Below are 21,116 nucleotides of genomic sequence, written 5' to 3' on the forward strand. Positions count from 1 at the left end.
AACTTGAGTTAAGAACCTGATAAACTTGAAAGAATGAGAGGAGTGGCGGTGATGCTTTTACCAGATTATCCTGTTTTTGCTCTGAATTCCTCCTCTGCAAACCACTTCTTCTTTTTCACATACGTTTTAATATCAGCGGGACATTTTCAGTGACCTCTCCTCCAGCCCACAATCTGAAATACTAAAATTACTTCAAGCCCTGGTATATGTCGGTGAGGGCAAAGCTTGCTTTTGGTTTTCGCCTTTGTGGCATTTCCTTTCTTTCTGGCGTTTTCTCCTTCCCAGTGGAGAGGCTGTGACCTCTCAATATGATAGGGGTAATGGTGTTTAGATCTATCAATATGGCTCCTGCTTGGCACACTCATTTGCCCTCTAAAAGCCTGTTTCTTTTTCTAATGTCATCCACATGTCTGACCTAGACTGTGAAGTGCTTTGTTCCTGGGGTCGCCCCTAACTAGTAAATCGTTCTCTTAACTTGCAGCCTCTAAAGCCAAGTGTGACATGTATTCTTCTTGTGTAGCCCGAAGGATACAGAGATGAACCAGACCCTGGCTGTTTGCCTCCCATTAGCCTCGCTTGCCTTGGGGGTTGGCATCACCAGCATAGAAACTGATTGGAGGGTCTCACCAGAGGTTGGCAGTGTTAGATTATGGGCCACAACCTACGTGTGACAACGATTTCACTCTTATTTGTGTGTGATGTGAAATTACAAACCGTGTTTTAATAGTTCATCTGGCTCAGCCTTTCTTAAACTGTTTTGTGAGATATGATGTAAAAAGGGTCTGAAGTCCAATACATGTTAGAAATGCTGAATTAAAATTAAAAGAATTTCTTAATAAGGACTATCTCAAAACTGTTAGCCTGAGCATTATGAATTCCAAGTGGGGGGTATTTTATGCAACATTTTCCAAATTTTATTTGATCCAAAACCCCCCTAGGACATACTCTAGAACAGGCCTAGGATTCTCAAACTATTGTAATGAAGAACAAGTTTTATGGCTGTGGTAACATATACATGACATAAAATTTACGGTTTTAGCCATTTTTAGATGTATGATTCAGTGGCATGAAGTACATTAACAATGTTGTTGCAATCGTCCCTACTATCCATTTTCAGAGCTTTTTTATCATCACAATTTAAATTGCCATTCTACTGGATATAAAATTGTGGTTTTGGTTCCCACTCTGTTGTTATTGTTTGTTTAATTTCTAATCCAATTTGGACTGATATATGATCCCATCACCATTAACTACACAGTTCCAACAACATGCAATTTGGACAACATCCTAAAATGGCCTATGTCCTGTTCGATGAGATGTGTCCATTGATCACACCTTTGGATGTGGTTAGAATGCCAGATTGTTATAAAAGTTTCTAAATACAAATTTTCAATTCTGCATTTATCTCATCCTGGCCCATAGTGTAACTACCACTGCCGTGAGATGTGCTGAAGTCATACTTCATATGTCAAATATCTGAGTGTTGTGCAAGGAGGTCTGATAGATGGCTCAAGCAGTTTTGTTCTAACATAACTGAAAGCTATTTTTCGTTCAATTCCCAAAATGCAATTAGTGAATTATGCTGGAAAACAACCTGGCAATATAACATAATAATGCTTATGTTGAGTTTCAGTGTTAGTAATTTGGAGACTAGTTCAGTAATTTTTTGGAGGGATATAGGCTTTGGAATTTAGACAGCGTTTCCAATAGGCTCCAATCCCGTTTCTCCTGAGATAGCATTGTGGTGCTGACTCTCATGTGGGCTTCGATGTCAAGTCTTTGAGAAGAGAAGCATCTGCTACATGGATGGTCACGAGACTGGAACCCAGAAAGAGGTCAAATCAAGATGCTGGAGCCTTTAGGATTGGACACTCTACTTCCCTAATTGTCCTAAGGGAAAAAGGAGCTCCAACTGCTGTACTGGGGAGGGGCTGTGCTTGGAAAAGCTCTTCCAACTGAGCTCGTTAAGTAACTTGTGCCTTGTGCCTGCTTCATTCTGCAGTTGGTCTTCCTTGGCCTCAGGCCTGTTAACTTCGGGAAACTGAGGCAGCATTACAGCTCAGTGCACGGCGGACTCTTTCAGAAGGACATCCTTAAAGGAAAACTAAATTTGACCAGCTGTGTTTAGAATGCCAACAGTGGTGGTAATAATTCTGTATTCTGCTCTCTAAGAACTTTCAGAGAAAAATCCGTATCTGGCCCACCTCTGTGAAGGTAGCCAGTGGTGCTGGTTTGGGCCGCCCTGGGCCCCCTTCCTAGGAAACCACATTCTTATTATTTGGAAACTGCTCCCTGCCCCTAACCCTCCCTCACCATTGATTAAAATGATTCATGATCTCTGTTACCCCATCCCATTAGTCACTGTGGAAGGGAGCCTGACCCTAGGCAGGCCAGGGAGGGTCTTTCCTTTTCCCGGGATGTTTTTTGAGCTGCAAGCGGAAAAGAGAATTAGTCCTGTCAGAGGTGACGACCGTGGGTATGGACTGTGGGAAGCAGGGATCCATGTGAAGAAAAACCTGTGTGCAGTGAGGGCAGATAAGCCAAATGCAGAGCAAGCAGACGAGAGGTGACACAGTTGTGGGTTCCAAATACACGAGGCCCTGGTTCCCAGTTGTCTCAAAGAGTCAGCGGCAGCACCGCCCCCCCCCCCCCCCCACACACACACACACACACTCCTAAGGCTGGGAGGCACTGAGCTCTGAAATCCAATATAGACTTATTTCCATCTGGGCTCCTCTCACGTGCAAATGAGAGTCCCACTCTCACCATGACCCCTTCCTGACCAAAGCACTTAGCACATTGCCTTTCATCCAATAAGTATGCAATAAATATCTTTGAAAAATTTTGAAAATGTTCAACCAAAGTTAATATAGCATAACTGCTGGCTGTTTGATCTTCACTCTAACACACAGTCCCATTTTGCTCCCATTGCTGACAAAATGTTAACAGATTGTTTTCAAAGGCCTTAAAATATCCAACTTTAAATCTTGGGCGGGGGGGGAAAGGTTATTAGATACAGGACTTGGGATGGGTGAAGTGGAAGGATTTAACTCTTGGGGGCTGATGACATCTGTCTGTTGATGGGGAAGACGTGAAGGCATGGCAGAGAGAATGAAGACGGAAAAGGAGGCTTGTAAATCCGTGGATGAGGACTAGGAGAGGGAGGCCCAGAAGGATTACCAAGTGGATCCCAGGAGCCCACTGAGGTGGCAGCCCATAAATTGGTAGCAGCTCCAGACCCCATAACAGCACCATTATTTCCAGTAGCACCAGGAGCAGAGCATTGGGGATTTCGGGTTATCAGTAAATAATTCTCCTCTCTTCCCTTCCCAGCTGAGACATAAACACAGGAGTCAGAGATCAAAATATCAGCTTTACTTCTCATGAAACAAATAGGGCAGCACGAGGTTTAGAGCTGCAGCCAAGTGAGTTTGCTAATCCTCACTCCTAAATTAAACAAATTTATCCACCCATTCCTAGCACAGCTGGTCAACCACAGGCCTCCCCCACAGAGAGAGGCCTCTTACCACATGGCAGAGACAGGACACATGTGTCCTACAGCCAGGCTGTCTTCCACGGAGAGGAAGCCCATCGTGGCTGAGCTGAGCATGCCCCCTCGCTCCCCCCCTCTTCCTTCTCCCAAAGCAGCCTTGAGGAGGAACAGTGAGGGGCCAAGAATGCTTCCCTCCAGGTAGAAATATGAGGAGCGGGCATACCTGATGGGTTGGGTAAGCTGCCAGACTCATTGCCAAGGCTGACTATTCCATCAGTGCTACTTCCTTTTTCTAGTCCTTACTCCCTAATAGAAAGACAGAGAAGTGGAGATGTTGGCGATACCAGCAAGTACTTGAATAATCACACTGGCCTGACCTGGATCAGGAAGGGAATTAGGCAATGAGGGGAGAGAGAAATGGTTGAAGGAAAATGGCCAAGTCTGGAATGAAAGAGCAGGGGAAGAAGTAATGAGAACCTTGGAAGGAGAGGGGCTAAGGCCCAAGAGTAGGATGGAGTTAAGGTTCCACAGGGCAGGTCTGGCTGATGACTGTGATCCTGAAACGGAGTGTGTAAGTAAAAACCATTGGAACTGAGGAAGGCAAAGGACTGTAGAGGCAGGTGTTGAACAGGTCGCCCATGGAGAACTTAAAGTCACCGAGAACGTTGACTACAGGAAGCGGTGACGCTGGTGCCAGAGTCCTCGGTGATTGTGACAGAAATAATGAGTAGGATGGAAGGTTATTATGGTGAGGGCTGATGGCTCAAACTTCAATGAGATGAGGATTGTTTATGACGTGACAGAGTGGCAAGGGAGCCTTGGGACACGCAGGGAGCCTTACCCGCGGCTTCCTGAAGGAAACAATCCACCAACCTTCCTCTGACCTGCTCCTCTTTATCTCCTCATCTCTTCTCTGCTAAACATCCCCAAAGTGCCTCTGTGTGTTTACTCCATCATTTTTATTCTACATGGACTTTAGTTTCCTGCAATCTGGCTTTTACCCTGTCATTCCACTGAAGTTCTCTCAAAAGTCAGTAATACCTTTTTCTCACGGGGAATCGAACCTTGATCTCCTGGTTCATAGGTCAAAAGCCTAACCACTGAGCCACGTCGGCCAGGCTCCCATTTTTTTAATCATCCATTTACTTATTCTAAGCATATTTATTTATTTTTAATACATTTTTATTGATTTCAGAGAGGAAGAGAAAGAGAGGGAGGGAGAGAAAGAAAGAGAGAGAGAGAGAGACATCAATGAGAGAGAATCATTGATTGGCTGGCTCCTACATGCCCCCTACTGGGGATCAAGACTGCAACCCTGGCATGTGCCTTTGCCTGAAATTGAACCCAGGACCCTCCAGTCCACAGGCTGACGCTCTATCCACTGAGCCAAACTGGCTAGGGCTCTATGCATATTTATTGAATGTTTACTTGTTATACCAGAGATTGTTCGAATTAATATCTAGGTTTAAAAAAAAAAAAAAGAACAGTGCAGAGGCCCTGGCAGGTGTGGATGAACCTGGCTTGACTGAGGACCCACAGGAGCCATGTGTGGCTGCAGGGAGAGGGGGAGTGATGAAGAGGGGGTCAGAGAGGTAGTGGGCAGCACATCTGTAGGGCCTTGTAGGCCATTGCAAGGACTTGGACTTTTAGAAGAGAAATCTGAGGCCGAGACCAGCCAGTCAGTGGAAGAGCTGAGACCTGCATTATTTGGTGCTGGCCAGACAGTGCTCCCTGCACAGTGCTCTCACTTGGCTTCCCTGGCAGGCTTGCCTGCTTCCTCTCCGGTCCTTGTTTGCTTCAGGTACAAGGGGCTCCCCATCCTCTAACCGCCCTTAAATGTCAGTATTCTGCATGGTCTGCTTTGGTCTCTCTTATTCTGTGTGGACTCTCCTGGCAATATCATGCTCTCCCCAGTGTCTGCTGTGGGCACATCCTGGTAAATTCCAAGCTTGCTTATTCTACTGGGGCCTCATTACTGAGCTCCAGATACAAATATAAGCTCCCAATAAGCCATAGCTCTTTGAATACGGAATGTTCCAAGCTTATTATTACCATTTCCCAAAAATGTCCCTCCATTCCTGCAGGTGGGTCTCAATGGCAAAAAACCCTCGCATGAGCCCAACCCCCCTCCATCTCCTCGTCCTCTACTCCCAAATCCACTCAACAGCCAAGCCAACAAGGGATGCACCCATCCTCTTCCTTCTCCCTGCTCCGATTGCTTCTGGCTAAATTCAGGCTTCCACATCTCCGCCTGGGCTACTGTAATAATCTCTTGAACAGGCCCTCTTTGCCTGTCAGATCTCTCTTGCTAACACCCGGCATATTCTCCTAGAGTAACAGTCAGATCCCAGGACTGCTGTTGTGCTCATCAACTGGTCTTGATTACCCACCGCCCAGAGAACAGTCCAAATCCTTGGCAGGGCTCTCACGGCCCTCCTCAAGCTAACCTCTCATCGTTTTCTTCACCTCCCCGACCCTTCTGTCTCTTGCTGTAACCACTATGCTTCTGCCCACTTCACACCCATAAAAGTTTTTCTTCTTCACGCAGCCGCCCCGCTGCCACCCTCTGGGTTAAACCTCCCCAGCATTCCTCCTCGCAGAACCAGCCACCCCTTCCTCTCAGCAGAAGGCCTGGTATCCTCATTAAGGGCTCGCGGCAAACACAAATGCCTTGGAAGTCTGGCGAGTGCTGACTGTGGCTGGGTGTCGGCCAAGCCCGGCTGGAACCCATACAGGCCGGGAGAGCAACCGTGAACACACGGCAGGTACAGGAAATCCCTGAATTCTATTAATTGTGGGGGAAATTCCTGGAGATATTTTGGTAATATATTCCTTCGGTTCTGAATTTCATAATTGCATTTCTGATAAAGGGAGTGTGTTTACTTCACACGCAGAAAACCAAACAAAAGCCATCTTTCAAAAAGCTTTAACAGAAAGGTAACATTCGTTCAAACAGAAAGGTAACGTTAGGGCTGGTTACTGATTTTCTAAAAAAAATCTGGGTCTTCTGAGATATACTTGCAAATCTCTCTGAAATATCCTAATTCTTATTAAGATTCTTAAAGTAAATATTTATTATAGAAAATGTATGAAAGTAATAAATTCACCAGATGTAATTAATTCCCGTTCCCATTTTGACATTTCCACTTAGTCTTCTCATTTATAGAAATTGTATGGATACTCTATACATATTGTATTTTATTATTTTTTAATCCTCACCCAAAGATATTTTCCCATTGATTTTTAGAGAGAGTGGGAGAGAGAGGGAAAGACAGATATAAATATCGATGTGAGAGAAACACATCAATTGGTTGCTTCCTGCATGAGCCCTGACCAGGGCCCGGCCTGGGGAGGAGCCTGCAACCAAGGTACGTGCCCTTGACCGGAATTGAACCTGGATCCTTCAGTCCGCAGACCTATGCTCTATCCACTGACCCAAACCGGCTAAGGCCATATTACATTAAAATACCTAGCGACATAGGCATCTGGATTCTTTTGAAACTCAAATGAGCATTACCTTCATTTTCTGTGAGCTCCACTTCCACCATCATGGGGGCCTTTCCCTGCTGGTGGTAAAGGAAATGAAGCCAAAAAGATCAGGTAGAGAAGGGGGCTTCCCACTGCCTGCCTGCTTTCTCTAGAGGAGCCCGAAGTACCAGTGCCTTCTTAGAGCCGGAAAGCTGCCCGCTACTCCGCAGTGGATGAAGGAAAGAGAGACAGCCCTTTTGGATGGAAATGACAGCTGGAGAAAGGGGAAGTAGCAAGCAGGTCCTTGCTTGCCTTCTAGGACAAGGGGGAGAAGGGCCTGGATGAGGCCGGGATGTGGGGGGCTGCACTGGAATGAATTGCTGACTCCCCTCCCTCTTGCCCTTTCCTCCCATGGCACTGCCTTGGGCAAGGAAGCCTTTGCTCTGGCCTCTGGAATCCTCCATCCGACTACAGCTATAGCCAAGAGGGACATGTGGTTGGCATTTCTGAATGCAATTTCCCAGTGAAATGTTGTTCTGCTCAGCGGTTAGGTTCCATAATGTAATTATTACTCCCCTTCAGGGACAGTTTGGATTAAGTAGGCTTTTCTGGTCTAAACTGGGAACCACTATGTAAGATTATTTCTCTAGGATAATTACAAATGACGACTTACAAGCAGTTACCTTACAAATGGGCTTCTGGTACAGAGCCTGTGCCTACGTTTGAAGCTGCCTGTGTAAAAGTTCCAAATTGACAGCGAATAACAGTAACTAAACAAAAACACCAACTACATGTTTTTGTTTTTCTTTTTGCCATCTACCATGTAACTGACAAGGGCTGTAAAAACACTGTGTCTGTTTTTCAGGAGTGGATAAACTGTTCATCATCTCGCCTTCTGTGACCTGAGTTGACAAGAATGTCATAATAATAACTTCTATGTAATGAGTGTCCCAGAAAGTACCAGACACTAGGCTGTGTTCTTTTTATATATTTTCTGTAATTCTGATGTCCCTGTTAGGTTTATGGCATCCCCCACCTTCCAGAATAGAAATATAAGGCTCAGAATGGTTAGGATCTATGCCTAAGATCGCATGGCTAATACATGGATGAGGCTGGGACTCTGCCTAGCATCCTCCTGATCCAAAGCTGTTATGCTGTGTTCCTTGATATATTTGTTGTTCTCTCGCTTCCATTGTCTAACTTGAAGTCACACCTCTGTTTATATGTATCTTGAACAATTCCAGCTACTTGGTGGATCATAAAAATTAATCTTGAAGATAAGAGATTTTTTTATAAGTCCTTATTATTTTACCTATTAGGAATTTTGTTGTGGTTGGTTGGTTTGTTTGTTTTTTTCATTCTTATGAGTACTTAGAATTTAGTACTTACTTTATTTTAAATATTTAGTAAGTTCCCACTATAGGCTAAGGACACTGCTACACTCTGGGGATAAAGGCCATCCAGGGCCTTCCTACATCTTGTCTTTGGAGTGAGATGGGAGGGGAGCGAAGTACAAGGACTTATTCAGGGAAGAGGTCCCGTGGAAGGTGGAAAGTCCAGACCTCACCCCCGGGCCCCTGGGGACTATTTTCATACACATTTCAGGCCCACAGGTTAATGAAATGGGAAACCACAGGGCCAAGAAGAAGGAATGAATGCATGCTAGTTACATAAACAGCAGTATAAATCCATATATTCATATGAGTCTAGCACAAAATGGACTCTGTTAGGAACTGCACGTTACGCATCTGTGTTGGATGGAGATTCGTGTTACAGTGTTTTCCAGTTAGCCAGAAATGGTCACTTTCCATCAGCAGTACTTAAACATTTACCTCAGTGACTTGGCAATAGTTGTCTCGGAGGTGACTGAGTTTTTCCCTTGAATTTTATGAAATTGGCTTTGCTAGTGAAGTCGTAACTCTATGTAGTTGAATATATTTCTACAAATGTAAAAAACTTTTTCCAAAAAATTTTTTTGAAAATTTTCAAATGTACAGAAAAGAAATGGCATGGTATATGCCTGCATAACCATTTACCTACAACAGGGCCGGTGGACTCCACTCTGGGCCCAATCCAGCCCGCCATCTACTATTGTAAATAAAGGATGTGGGAGTATGGAACCTCCCGTTTATTTATGAATTGTCTGGCTACAAAACAGAGGTGAGTCTCAGCCAGAGACCACCATAGGCTCACAAAGCCATGCTTAACTATCTGGCCCTTTACAGAAAATGTTTTCCAATCTCTGATCTAGAATCACTAAGTGTTGCTCTTTTGCTAGATTTGCTGTCTCTCCTTTTCCATGTCAGGCCCACATTCATTCATTTTTTCTCTCTCTTTCTCTCTCTCTCTTATATGCATGCACACAAATACATTTTTGACCATGAACCATTTGAAATCATGTTATAGACATTATGATAACTCATCCCTAATAATTCATATACTTTGATATAAAGGCATTCTCCTTGGCTGGTTAGCTCAGTCGGTCGGAGCATCATTCCGATATGCCAAGGTTACAGGTTAGATCTACAGTCAAATCACATATATATAAGAAGCAACCAATGAATGCATAGGTAAGTGGAACAACAAATCAATGTCTTCCTTCTCTCCCTCTTCTTCTCTCTCTAAAATCAATCAATCAGTCAATCAGTCAATCAATCAGTTGAGGCATTCTCTCATATAACCACAATCTCATCGTCATCATGTCTAAGAAAATTAACATTCATTTAAAACATCATACAACATAGGCTACATCTAAATTGGACTTTCATAGCCTCAATTACCTTTTCTTTTGGGATCAAGGATCCAGCCAAAGCTCATAGATCATGTTCAGTCATCATATGTCTTTAATGTCCAATTTTGCTTTTTCATGACATTGACTTTTTTTTAAAGTCTTAAGGAACTTCTTTTGAAGCCCTACAGAACCATAATAGGTTTGTAATAATATTACATTAGCGAGAGTTGAATAGAGTGGTCATTGTCGTAAATCAGCGTCTTCCACTTCTCCCTTGGAAATGAGGTGCTGTTGTACTGCTTGGCTTCTGAAACTAAAACATTAATATGTGCGTTTTGCTTGGAATTGTAAATGTGGAAAAATCGCAGTGTGAAGAGCAGGGCAGATGGGAATTTGTGAGTTGCATTTTATATAATTAAAGGCACAGTGCTTCCTGCCCGCTCCGGTGGCGGCCCCTGTTAGCTCTTGGCTGGAGCGTTCTTCCTTCTGGCTTTTCTCCTGACTGGGGTCTGGCTCCCGTCCAGCATCATTAGGTTGCAGCAAGAAGTTGGAAGGAGACCTGCAGTTATTTAAATCTCCCAGCCCAAATTGGTCAGCCTGGCTGGTAACACAGCGCTTTTGTATTTGCAGTCTGTGTGCTGAATACAGCGTGGTGCTCAGACATGCATCTGGGCATCTGGGTATGCATATGCAAACGTGCCTCCTCACCTTTCTTGGGAATAGGAGATGCCCCACTCATGTGCTTCCTATGGAACCACAGGGTAGTTACAGGTCTGGTCCTCTTATTGTGCTTGCAAATGATTCCTAGAGAGTACCAGGACACACCCTTTCCTTTGCTCCAGGCTGGAAGCCCTCATAGCTCACAGACCAACCAGAAATATGCCCTAGAAAAAACTTACCTGAACATAGATAAATCTTTGCACATGGGAGGGAACATAGAAAAACTCCAAGGAGAAATTTGATCATTTTAAAATGTGCAAGGTAATTAAAGGAGAGACTGGCCAGGGTACAGATGACTTCAGAATATGACCAGCTCATGTTAGTCTACAAAGAGGCCTTCTGAATGACACAGGTCTGTGAATGATGGCCCCTCTTGCCTGCTGAAAAAAAATCCAGGGACACCAGAAAGAACACATTCTGGGAAGGGCCATGGGGGAAAGTGAGACTGTAGCCTCTCCTCATTGGTCTCTCTGTCTCCTATCTTGTTCTTTTTAAGTCCTTCCTTCACCCTGTCTACCTCTCCAACCATCTGCTGCTGCTGCTGCAGATCCGGGCATTCATTTCTCAGATCACAGCCCCTTTGTGACTTTCACAGCCTGCCTTCCATGGTTTTCAAGGCCCTCCTTGAGCAGCCCCTGACTCTGTAGCACCATCTTCCTTTGGTGCTGACCTTAGATTTTATGCTGGTGTTCCTCATATATGCCACATTGTTTTGCATCTCCATCCTTTGCTGGCTGTGTGAATTTAGACCAGGTGCTTAATAGTTCTGTGCCTCCAACTGCTCATCTGTAAATGAGGATGAAAGCTCTTGGAAAAACGCTTAGCATATAAAAAGGGCTAAATAAATGTTAGCAGTTTATTGCTATTGCCCTTGTTGTTTTGAGCCTGGGTGTGTTAATCTTCTTTATTGCCGGATAGAAAATTACTACAAATTTAGCGCCCATTTAAATCAACACCCAATTATTATCTTGGGTTCTGCAGCCAGAAGTATGGACATGGCATGACTGGGTTCTTTGCTCAGGGTCTCACAAGGCTGAAGCCATGGTACTGGCGGGGGCTGAGGTCCTAGTTTAGCTTCATCCAAGCCTCTCCAAGCTCATGTGGTTGTTGACAGAATGCATCTCCTTACAGCTTTAAAACATATGGCCACCAGGAACCCTGACTTTACCTGCCTTTAAAAGCTCCCCTGAGTAGGTCTGACCCAATCAGATGATTTTCTTTTGATTAACTCAAAGCCAACTGGTTAGTAACATAGCCACAGAGTGATTGATAGCTCCTTACATTTATGGTTCTACTGGCACTCAAGGGGAGGGGACCATACACGGTATGTACACTAGGGAGTGGGATTCTTGGGGGTCATCTTAGAATCCTGCCTACACACTGGTTTGTTGGGAAGACCTCTGCTTTCTGTTCGCTTGTTGAACTGCACTTGGGTGAATACATGATTCAGTAACTCCCACCATCATTTCCGGTTTTTGTAGCATCGTTCTTACAGTATTCAGATGGATTCACATGATCTGGCTTCTGGAGCCAACCTTTATCATTCCTCTCCTATAACTTCACTAACTAAGAGGGCCAGCTAGCTTGTCAGAAGTCTTTCAGGAAGAGAGCAGAACCTTGTAACTGCTGAACAAGCTGCTAACACCCCGGACTTCCATAAGGATGGCCCACAATTGCAATCCCTTCCAAAGCCATTTGTTTATGTTTAATGACTCCCAACAGATGATGACCAGAACCCTCCTTAAGTGTCAACTGTGCCTGCTACTCCACCAGTTCAAAGTATATTTGTACCTGTGAGAGGCAATTTTCACTAGGATGGTCTTTTGCATTATTTTCAAAGGCTTTCCTTGCTCCTTTTTTCACCTCTTCCCAGTTAAGTTTAGATTTTTCCCATTTAATTCCATTTATGTCCACAAAAAGGTATTAGCAGTGAAAACCAACTGATAATGAATGTATTTTAGAAGATCAATTAAAAAACAAACCTCACTGAAGGTGACACTCTGGTACTAAAACCAATTTTTTATATAAATTTTGAACCGGATTCTAGGCAATAAGATATGGACAAAACTTTACAATAGGGAATATCTGGTTTTGGGTATGGTTCCTCCAGAAGATGCTAAGTTCTTCTTCTCAATGATAGTTTACTTGCAGTTTTACAAAAATGTGTTAAGGTAAAGGGGAAAAAATGAATTTGACATGACTGTGGGTTTAAAAGTTTGACATATCTGCTTACTACAGCATATCCTAACAAAGTATGATTTTTTTTCCCCAGCAAGCCATGATTTAGACCTGACTCTTGCTGCCTTCATGACTGCCGACCCTCCAGTAATTTGGACTATTAAAGAGAAAGGGCTGGTTTATAAAGATAATATAAAATAATATAGACTTGAATTTCTTTTCTTCCTCCCAGGACAATATCATCTTATTCTTGAGAGGTTGTAAAGAGCTCGGCCTTAAAGAATCTCAACTTTTTGACCCTAGTGACCTACAGGATACATCCAACAGAGTAACAGTCAAGTAAGTAACACATGATTTATATTTAAGGAAAACACATTTATGGTTTGATTTGTAATTTTGTGACGATGTTTTAAGCTTTAAGAGGCAAAGAATTGGGCATGCCTCATAAAATAAAAAGGTAAAGGTAAAAATCAGGCTTTCAAATCAAGATAATTGACCTTCCCTCTGTGTATTGCTTTCATTCTGATTAAATAGAATTTTTTGAAATGCAAGTATCACTCCTATAAATTAGGATGTTAAAGAGAAGGAAAAAAATATTAGGTGAAACTTAAAGGAGGCAAAGGCAAGAGAGAAATATGCACAGAATCTGTGTGAATTAGACAAAAAGCTTTTATTGGCTCCATTTAGGCATTTGAATAGGCTCCTGGAAGACTGAAAACTTGGTAAACAGATCTCAACTCTGTTTATTATGCAAAGAGCGCAATAGATCATGGAGAAATCTCTTCTTTTACATTTGTAACTGTTTTCTCATATGTGTCAATGATCAAATTCTTTGAAGATGGGTCATTGGCCATTTACCTATTGTTGACTGTATCTACTCAATGAGCCATGTTTGGGCCAAAGAATTCCTGGGAAAGAATGTAAAGTAAAAGAAAAGGCAATGTGCTTCTCTGTAAAGAAATAGATCATGACTAGAGTAATGAGAAAAAAGTCCTTATGACTCTACAAATTTCACATAAAACATTTTTCACTTTCGTCAAAAAATATATGGCATGGATATACTTTATTAATAACCTTAATTACGTGGGAAGAGTCTGTGGATTGGCTGCACTTCTTTTGGTTACTTTTGGGTTATTTTATCATAGAAGAACAGAAAAGGGGAGAAAGCCAAAATCTGGAGCTGTTAATTTTATACCACTTGACAGTATTGATTTTTTTTTTTTTAATGATGGCGGAAAATGGAAACTACTGAATGAAATCCAGTTAGGAAATTATATTGGATTTTATTATTTGCAATGGGAAATAAGGGGGATTCAGCCATGATTGATGACATAAAATCACTTCTCTGTTGTGAATGTGTCATTCTTTAATATTTCTCATAGGAAAATGTTGGCTAAGGACAAAAATAACAGAATAAAAATTATGATATTTGAATGTGGAAACCACCATAAACCTCATCTCAGTCATTATATGCCCCATTTGTTATTGTACCCAGCCTCTATAAATCACTGTTCATTTTAGGAAATTGTTTCAGGTTCTGCCTCGTCTCACATTGTAGTTTCACCTGGTGGCAAGTGACCAAAAATAATATTTAACTGTGCAACATCATAATAATTAGTCACACACACATTGCTTGGGGGAAAGTTCACTTTAATGTATTTATTCATTTATTAGAGCTACTTTAAATCACTCTTACTAAACCAGGAGAATTCTAAGATTGGTTTTGGAAATTCAGAACTCTTAGCACCTTTCTTGCTACCTGCAAAAAACCGGGCATCAGGAAGTTGGGTGTTTAGCCCTCCATCTGCTTCTCTCTACTTCTATAATCCTAGGCAAGTTCCCTTGTTTCAATAGGGTTTTCCTTTAAAAAGAAAAAAAAGTTGTTATTGTTTTCAGAGACAGGAAGGGAGAAGGAGGGAGAGATAGCAACATCAATGATAAGAGGGAATCATTGATCAGCTGCCTCCTGCGCGCTTCCTACAAAGGATTGAGCCCACAACCTAGGCATGTGACCTGACCTGACCAGTAATTGAACCACGTGCCCCTGGTTCATGGGTTGATGATCAACCACTGAGCCATACCGGCCGGGCCGTCTTTTCATCTATAAAATGAAATTGGACAGATGTTTTCTCAGGTATAATTCTAGCTAAATTTTTCTCAGTGCAGATCTGAGAAGACAGTTAGCCAACTACTGAAAAAAAGAGACTTCAATTTGAAGGCACAGAAAGCAACCTAAAGGGGGAAAAGTCACTTAGACCAATTGTACACAGACATAGTCATTTCTCGGTTACTGTCGCATCTTCCCCTTCTTTTCTCTCTCCTTTTCTTTATCTTTCCCTCTGCTTCTTTCCTCATTTTCTCCTCCCTGTGCTTCCCTTCCCTTCTTTATCTTGTCTTTCAGTCAATCTTCCCTTTTACATTTCTTCTACTTCTTTTCTCCCCTTTTTAATTTTTCTTTCACTTGAGCATTAATATTCTCTTTAGACAATACTTTTCCATCATCTTCTCCTGTGACACTATTAGTTTTCATTCATTCATTTAACCAGTCTTTACTGAGCAGCTACTCTGTGTCAGATACTTTCCAGTCACCAGAAAACCAGAAGAAGAAGAAAGATAGTAATAAGTCCAGAGGTGGTCAAGAATAGCTTCTCTGAAGAGACAGCGTTTCAGCTGTGAGCTGAGACATGAATGGGAAGCAAGAACCAGCCATGCAAAGATCTGTAAGGCATGGAGTGTAGAGGAAGAACGTATAGAAAGGCTGGGGAAGAGGAAACCAACTTGATGTTTAAAAACAAAAGTAGCCAGTCCTAGTCATTTTGGCTCAGTGGATAGAGTAGCAGCCCACGAGTTTGATTCTGGTCAAGGGCACATTCCTTGGTTGCGAGCTTGATCTGGGGGATCCCTGGCCCTGGGCAGAGCGCATGTCAGAGGCAACCAACCAATGTGCCTCTCTCACGTCAATGGCAAGCTTGATTTTGGGGGATCCCTGGCCCTGGGCAGAGCGCATGTGGGCGGCAACCAACCAATGTGCCTCTCTCACGTCAATGTTTCTCTCTCTCTCTGTCTCTCCCCCTCCCTTCCACTCTCTCTAAAAATCAATGGGAAAATATCCTCAAGTGAAGATTAACAAAAAGAATAGTGGCCAGTGTGGTAGAAGGGTACTGAGCAAGGCTGAGTGTGGTGGGAGGGGCAGTCCACAAGCCCGGTAGGATCCTGAAGTTGGAATCATTATAGAGAAAATGTTTTATTTCACTGAATGAACATTTAGAACAGAAATAATTTTATGTTAAGATTATGCCATAAATTCATTGACAGTACTTAGAAAACCATTTCTAGTTTTAGGGAGAGGTGGGGCCTTCTGCTTATGACTTTTCTGTAAATGGCGCTGGTGAACTTGGCACTCTTGTCAGACATTCGCACCAGACATAAGCTTTATAGCTCTCATAGATTCAAGTAGAACTGCTGTATTTCTCTACTTCTTCCTCTGAGAGTTGAGCTGAACATTAGCAGCGATGGAGAACCACCCCACTGACACCAATTAATGTCATAAGTGATAAGTTATAGGGGTAGATCCCACAGAGGAAATTTCGATGCTTTTCTGAAATTGTTTTTTAAAAAACACTCTCGAGTTTTCATGGTAGGTAATTTTTTCAGATTTTTTTTTTCTTTTGAGAAGTAACTTGAGTAGACTAGAAAGGAAAAACCTGCAAATGATTACTGGATGTGTAATTTAGTGAACTCTACCTATAATGGATGCCAGACTACCTAGATGGGGAATGAAAGCACAGTCCAAAGGGCAGGCAGCAAGAATCGTTCCAGGGAATCGGAGCAACTGGATGAAAATGAGGAGAGGCTTTCCATTGAGTTTGGAAGCGTTTTCACGTTACTGTTTGCTGTGTGGAAGTCGTGCAGCAGATATTCTGTGAGCTCCTACTATGTGCCCAGCATGATTTTTTTAGAACTGGGTCACAGTTTTAATCAATGAACATTCATTGTCAATGCAGAAAAAGTTGGGTGTTCCCTGTTCTTAACTTGTTTTTCATACAAATTTCAAATTCTTTGTAGATTTTGTTTGTTTTCATCTGTTTCTTTTGTTAAACTTTTTAAAAATCCTAGCAAATATCTGACATAACATTTTTTCTATTAAAAGGAGGGAACAGGAAAACATTCTCTTAATTGAATCCAAATTGGACCAACGCTTCTTTTAATCCAGGTCCCTATTGATGGGTTTATCTTAGTATGTACCACTTTGTTTTCTAGTTCCTCAAACTTCAATGGACTTAAAATCGTGCACCTAGTCATTGACATGTGCTTTGGATCAGAATATGCAGCAATGAAGTAGTTGGAGTGTATAAACTTGAAGGAGTTCTTGACTGGCTTATACAATAGTATTACATTCTCCCTCCTGTACCCCCACTTGTGGGGAAAAACAGTATTTGTTTTTCCTGGTATTTATTTGTTGACATGTTAAAGAAACTTTGGAATAATCTTAGAGAAATTTTTATATTTCACTGTATGAATATTTAGAAAGTTCCACCAGCTAGCTTATTTGTTTATAGTTTGAGAATAAATATTTATGTATATTTAAGAATGCACATGTGTATAGCTAAACATAACATACTTATTTTCTTGCTTGTGGCTAATTCCCAACACTAATTTATTTCCATAAGAGAAAAGGACAAATATTAGGATATTATTGCCTCTTGTACATATCTTTTCAGGTCTGTTAATTAAGGTTTTAGACCTATGTTAAAAGTACTTGTATGAAAAAAATTTGAAAGTGCAAATTTCCACTTGACAGTGGTTTATAATCAAGGCAAAATTTTACTTTAACAGTTAAACTTGGAGAATCTCTAATAATAAAAGTGTAATATGCTAATTAGACTGGATGTCCTCTCAGATGAAGCCGGGACTGAGAGGGAAGCCTGGGTCCCAGGTGCCAGAGGAAAGCCAGGACTGGCAGCTGGGGGAAGGAAGGCCTACTCTTGCATGAGTTACATGCATCAGGCCTCTAGTACAAATATAAACAGTCTTGGGTTTACTAGTAAGTGGAATTCTTTATTTTCCAAATGTTAGTCTTAATGATTTCATGGTGCACTATGAAACTTCAAGCCCACCTTGCATTTTCTTAACAGTTTTACTTAGTACCTGAAATAATAATCATCGGCCTTAAAATACTACATTTTCCTGGTTTTATTATATTAGTTAATTCAAGTATATCTTAGAAGTATGTGTGTAAGGAAAGATCACAGTGACGAAACTACTGTTCTGACCATATTTTCTTTTCCTTTTCCTTAATTAGGAGCCTTGATTATAGTAGGAAGCTGAAAAATGTAAGTGTTTTAACTTCACTTTCCCACCTTATTCTTTCTGAACTTTGATGGTTCAAGTGTAAAATTTAGTTCATACATTCAGTGTCTCTCCTATGCTGTTCCAGAAAGAGTTCTAGAAAACTAGTATATCTGTCTCTGATAGAATAATTAATGACTATGATAGAAATAAAAATGGTAGTTTGCGGGGGGGGGGGGGTTCTTTTTAATTAAAGTGCTCAATCCAGAAACGAGCAAATGAAAGCCTTTGCTCTGGTTGTGATTCAGGTTCTGAAACACAAGGCGATGTCTCAGCAGTGACGTTAGTTCCTGGCTGTTGGTTGGCATATTTGGGATTATTAAATTAAGCAGTTGGGCAGATTGTTTCAGGGAGAGATCAGCACAATGTGAATAATGTTGACTGTCATGGGCCTGTACTTTTTTCCTCCTACTAATCTTTTGAGTTTTTATTAGTATTTCCCTAAATCAACTTTTTGGAGTTAGATCTTATTTTCAAAAAGCAAATACATTACTGTTCTTTTATTTTTCTTTTCTTTATTCTATTTTATTTTATTTCTTCCCATCCCCATTTATTTCCTTATACCCTCTTCCACCTCCACCTACTTCCCTAACCCCTGCAATCACCACACTGTTGTCATGTCCATAAGTTCTTTCTCTTTTCCCCCCTCTTTTTGCTTAATCCCTCCACCCCCATCCCTTATTTTAAGGTTAAATTGAGGAATGTAAGAAAGTACCTTCTGCATATAAAATAGAAAACTAAGCTGTGACCCCCTTTTGTTTTTAGTTTCTAGGGTGCTATGATATTTGACTGACAGTCTTATTCTTATCTTCTTTTTGTTCTTCTATAACACTAGGGCTATATGCCATTTTCCATCGCACAATTTTAAACAAATCAGAGAACCTGTCGTCTCAAACACAAGACAGTTCTGTTTTCTGTTCTCCTATTACACCTTTCAGGATGGCCTCGTACTCATGTGTTTATGTTCCTAGTTAGTGTCCTGACATTTGGAATTGTCTGTTCTCTGGAAATTCATTTGTAAGTAATCAATTTTTTTAAAAAAAAGACTTTCTGGAAGTTTTGAAGGATTCCTGAAGTAAAATTTTTTCCACAGAGGTAGAAAACCAAATCATAGCTAAGCACTGATAGCACATTACTGTATTTGGGGCTTGTTGTCATCTGGACCCATGTCCCCATAACATTATCCAAAGCATTTTCTGGCCTAGCAAGTATAGAGGGACAATAAGTACTCCCCAGCCTGGATGAAGCAATAGGTTCGAATGGGAAAATGAAATAATAGTCTTAGCTTTTCCATAAGCTTCAGATCCCAATAATTCAGTGTTAAGGATTCATCTTTAGCCAACCCCTGCTGAATTTTATGGGACCGTTGGTGTAAAGAGCATTTGCTTTTATGGACAGTTTCTTTGGAAAGACAGAACAAAATAACTTCGGGCTGTAGCTTCAGACCATTGAATACGCACAGACATTCTTAAACATTCTTAAACATGTTGAATCTCTATAACTATTTAGATAGTTTAATTGGCAATAACTTTGTCCAGGCTAAATATTTCTCTTTTCAGATTAATGGGAGTCCACCTGTAACCCAAAACTAGGTATCTGCACATAGTATTCTTACATTGTTGTCTTCTGACTTTAGTTAGACATGTTGTGTTGATCTTGTGCTGGAAACCACTAATTAACTTCCATCACTTCTTTAGGATTTTTGCCATTGATCTTAGCAGAACCTCTGTGCCCACAATTAGAAAGTGTAGGCCTTTGAAAGCACCTCTCTCACAAGGAACTGACAACCTAGTCTTTACTTGTCTAGGTAAAAATGCCAAGAGTTTCTGAAAAAATTTGCTTCCTAATTTTGAATATTTAAATATTTCATTATACAAAAATAATTTTAGAGGATTAATTTTTTCCTTCTTGCTGTCTTATAGATGAACTCTTTCTAAAACTGGAGTCTCATTTTAACTACTGAATCATGTTTGTGTTGACCGATACAGTATTAAGTTCTTATTAAAATGATTTACATTTAATGGTCACCTCATGGATGGTATATATATATGTATATATATATATATATTTCTTTATTGATTTCAAAGAGGAAGGGAGAAGGAGAGAGATGGAAACATCAATGATGAGAGAGAATCATTGATTGGCTGCCTCCTTCACACCCCACACTGGGGATGGAGCCCGCAACCCAGGCATGTGCCCTCGGCTGGAAATCGAACCTGGGACCCTTCAGTCCACAGGCCGATGCTCTATCCACTGAGCCAAGCTGGCTAGGGCGAGGATGGTTTTTTCATAAATCAGTGGATTTCCTGTTAGTGGAGCTTTATTGACTCCTTAGTTTAAAAGTAATTCTTGAGAGAAAACTCTCCCGCTCTTATGCATGGTTTTGTTTCACAGGTGTTAGTTACCATTTACTGGCTGGGAAAGGCAGCAAATAGCTGTGCATCCTACAGTGGAACGACGCTGAACTTGAAGGAGTTCGAAGGCTTGCTGGCTCAGATGCGAAAGGTAACAGCTTTTGTTCTTTATCCCGTAAAGTTCAGATGAGATGGGAAAGCAGCCCATTTGCCCGTTTTTAAGATCCTTACAGTTCTGGGCAGTGGAATTGAACAGGCCAACAACGTCATGCACTCACGGAAACAGCCACTTACCATACCAATGATGTCCTCACCAATGACATCTTTCCCTCGTGCATTCCACGCTCACCTGAACTTTTATACCCTTTGGAGAATGGGAGACCTGAGATCCTCCAACTTTAATTTCAAAAGAGCAGATCCAATCTGTCAACATATGGCTTTGTGTGCCAAAGCTTGGTGCTTGTTTTCTTGGGGGAATAATGTCTGAATTAAACAATACAGCATTATACAAAAATGAAGACTTGTTCTGCACTTTTGTCCTAAAGGTCATTTTGATTACCCGTCAGGCCCCTGGTGTGGGTGAGGTCAGCATCAGCCAAGTTCTTGCCTGAGCATCCACCCTGCACAGGCTCTGGATAATTAGGCACATTCTCTTCTAAGATGTGCCTTTCATGGCCATTGCAGTTGAATGAGCTGGACATTTGGAAAACATTTTTGACAGCATTTAAAGCTTTATTTGATTATGGGAAAGACCTACGGTAAGAATTTGTCAAGGAGACAGTGGGACGTTTTATGTGTGCCTGCCTGTGTGTTTCTTTTTAAG

At 41.6% G+C, this 21,116-nt stretch overlaps 1 protein-coding gene across 6 annotated transcripts in view; it reads left to right on the top strand.

Moving 5' to 3' along the window:
* Positions 1-21,116, top strand: part of LIMCH1 (LIM and calponin homology domains 1) — a 191,889-nt gene that overhangs the window by 81,434 nt on the left and 89,339 nt on the right. For all 6 annotated transcript variants that reach the window (XM_015561044.1, XM_015561049.1, XM_015561051.1 and 3 more), the window contains exons 3-5: positions 12,823-12,929; positions 17,893-17,923; positions 20,334-20,444. In XM_015561044.1, coding sequence (XP_015416530.1) covers positions 20,436-20,444 — 9 coding nt within the window. In that variant the 5' untranslated portion in view covers positions 12,823-12,929; positions 17,893-17,923; positions 20,334-20,435. The remainder of the gene's footprint in view (positions 1-12,822; positions 12,930-17,892; positions 17,924-20,333; positions 20,445-21,116) is intronic.

Source organism: Myotis davidii, unplaced genomic scaffold (genome assembly GCF_000327345.1).
Source record: "Myotis davidii unplaced genomic scaffold, ASM32734v1 scaffold235, whole genome shotgun sequence".
Lineage (NCBI taxonomy): Eukaryota > Metazoa > Chordata > Mammalia > Chiroptera > Vespertilionidae > Myotis > Myotis davidii.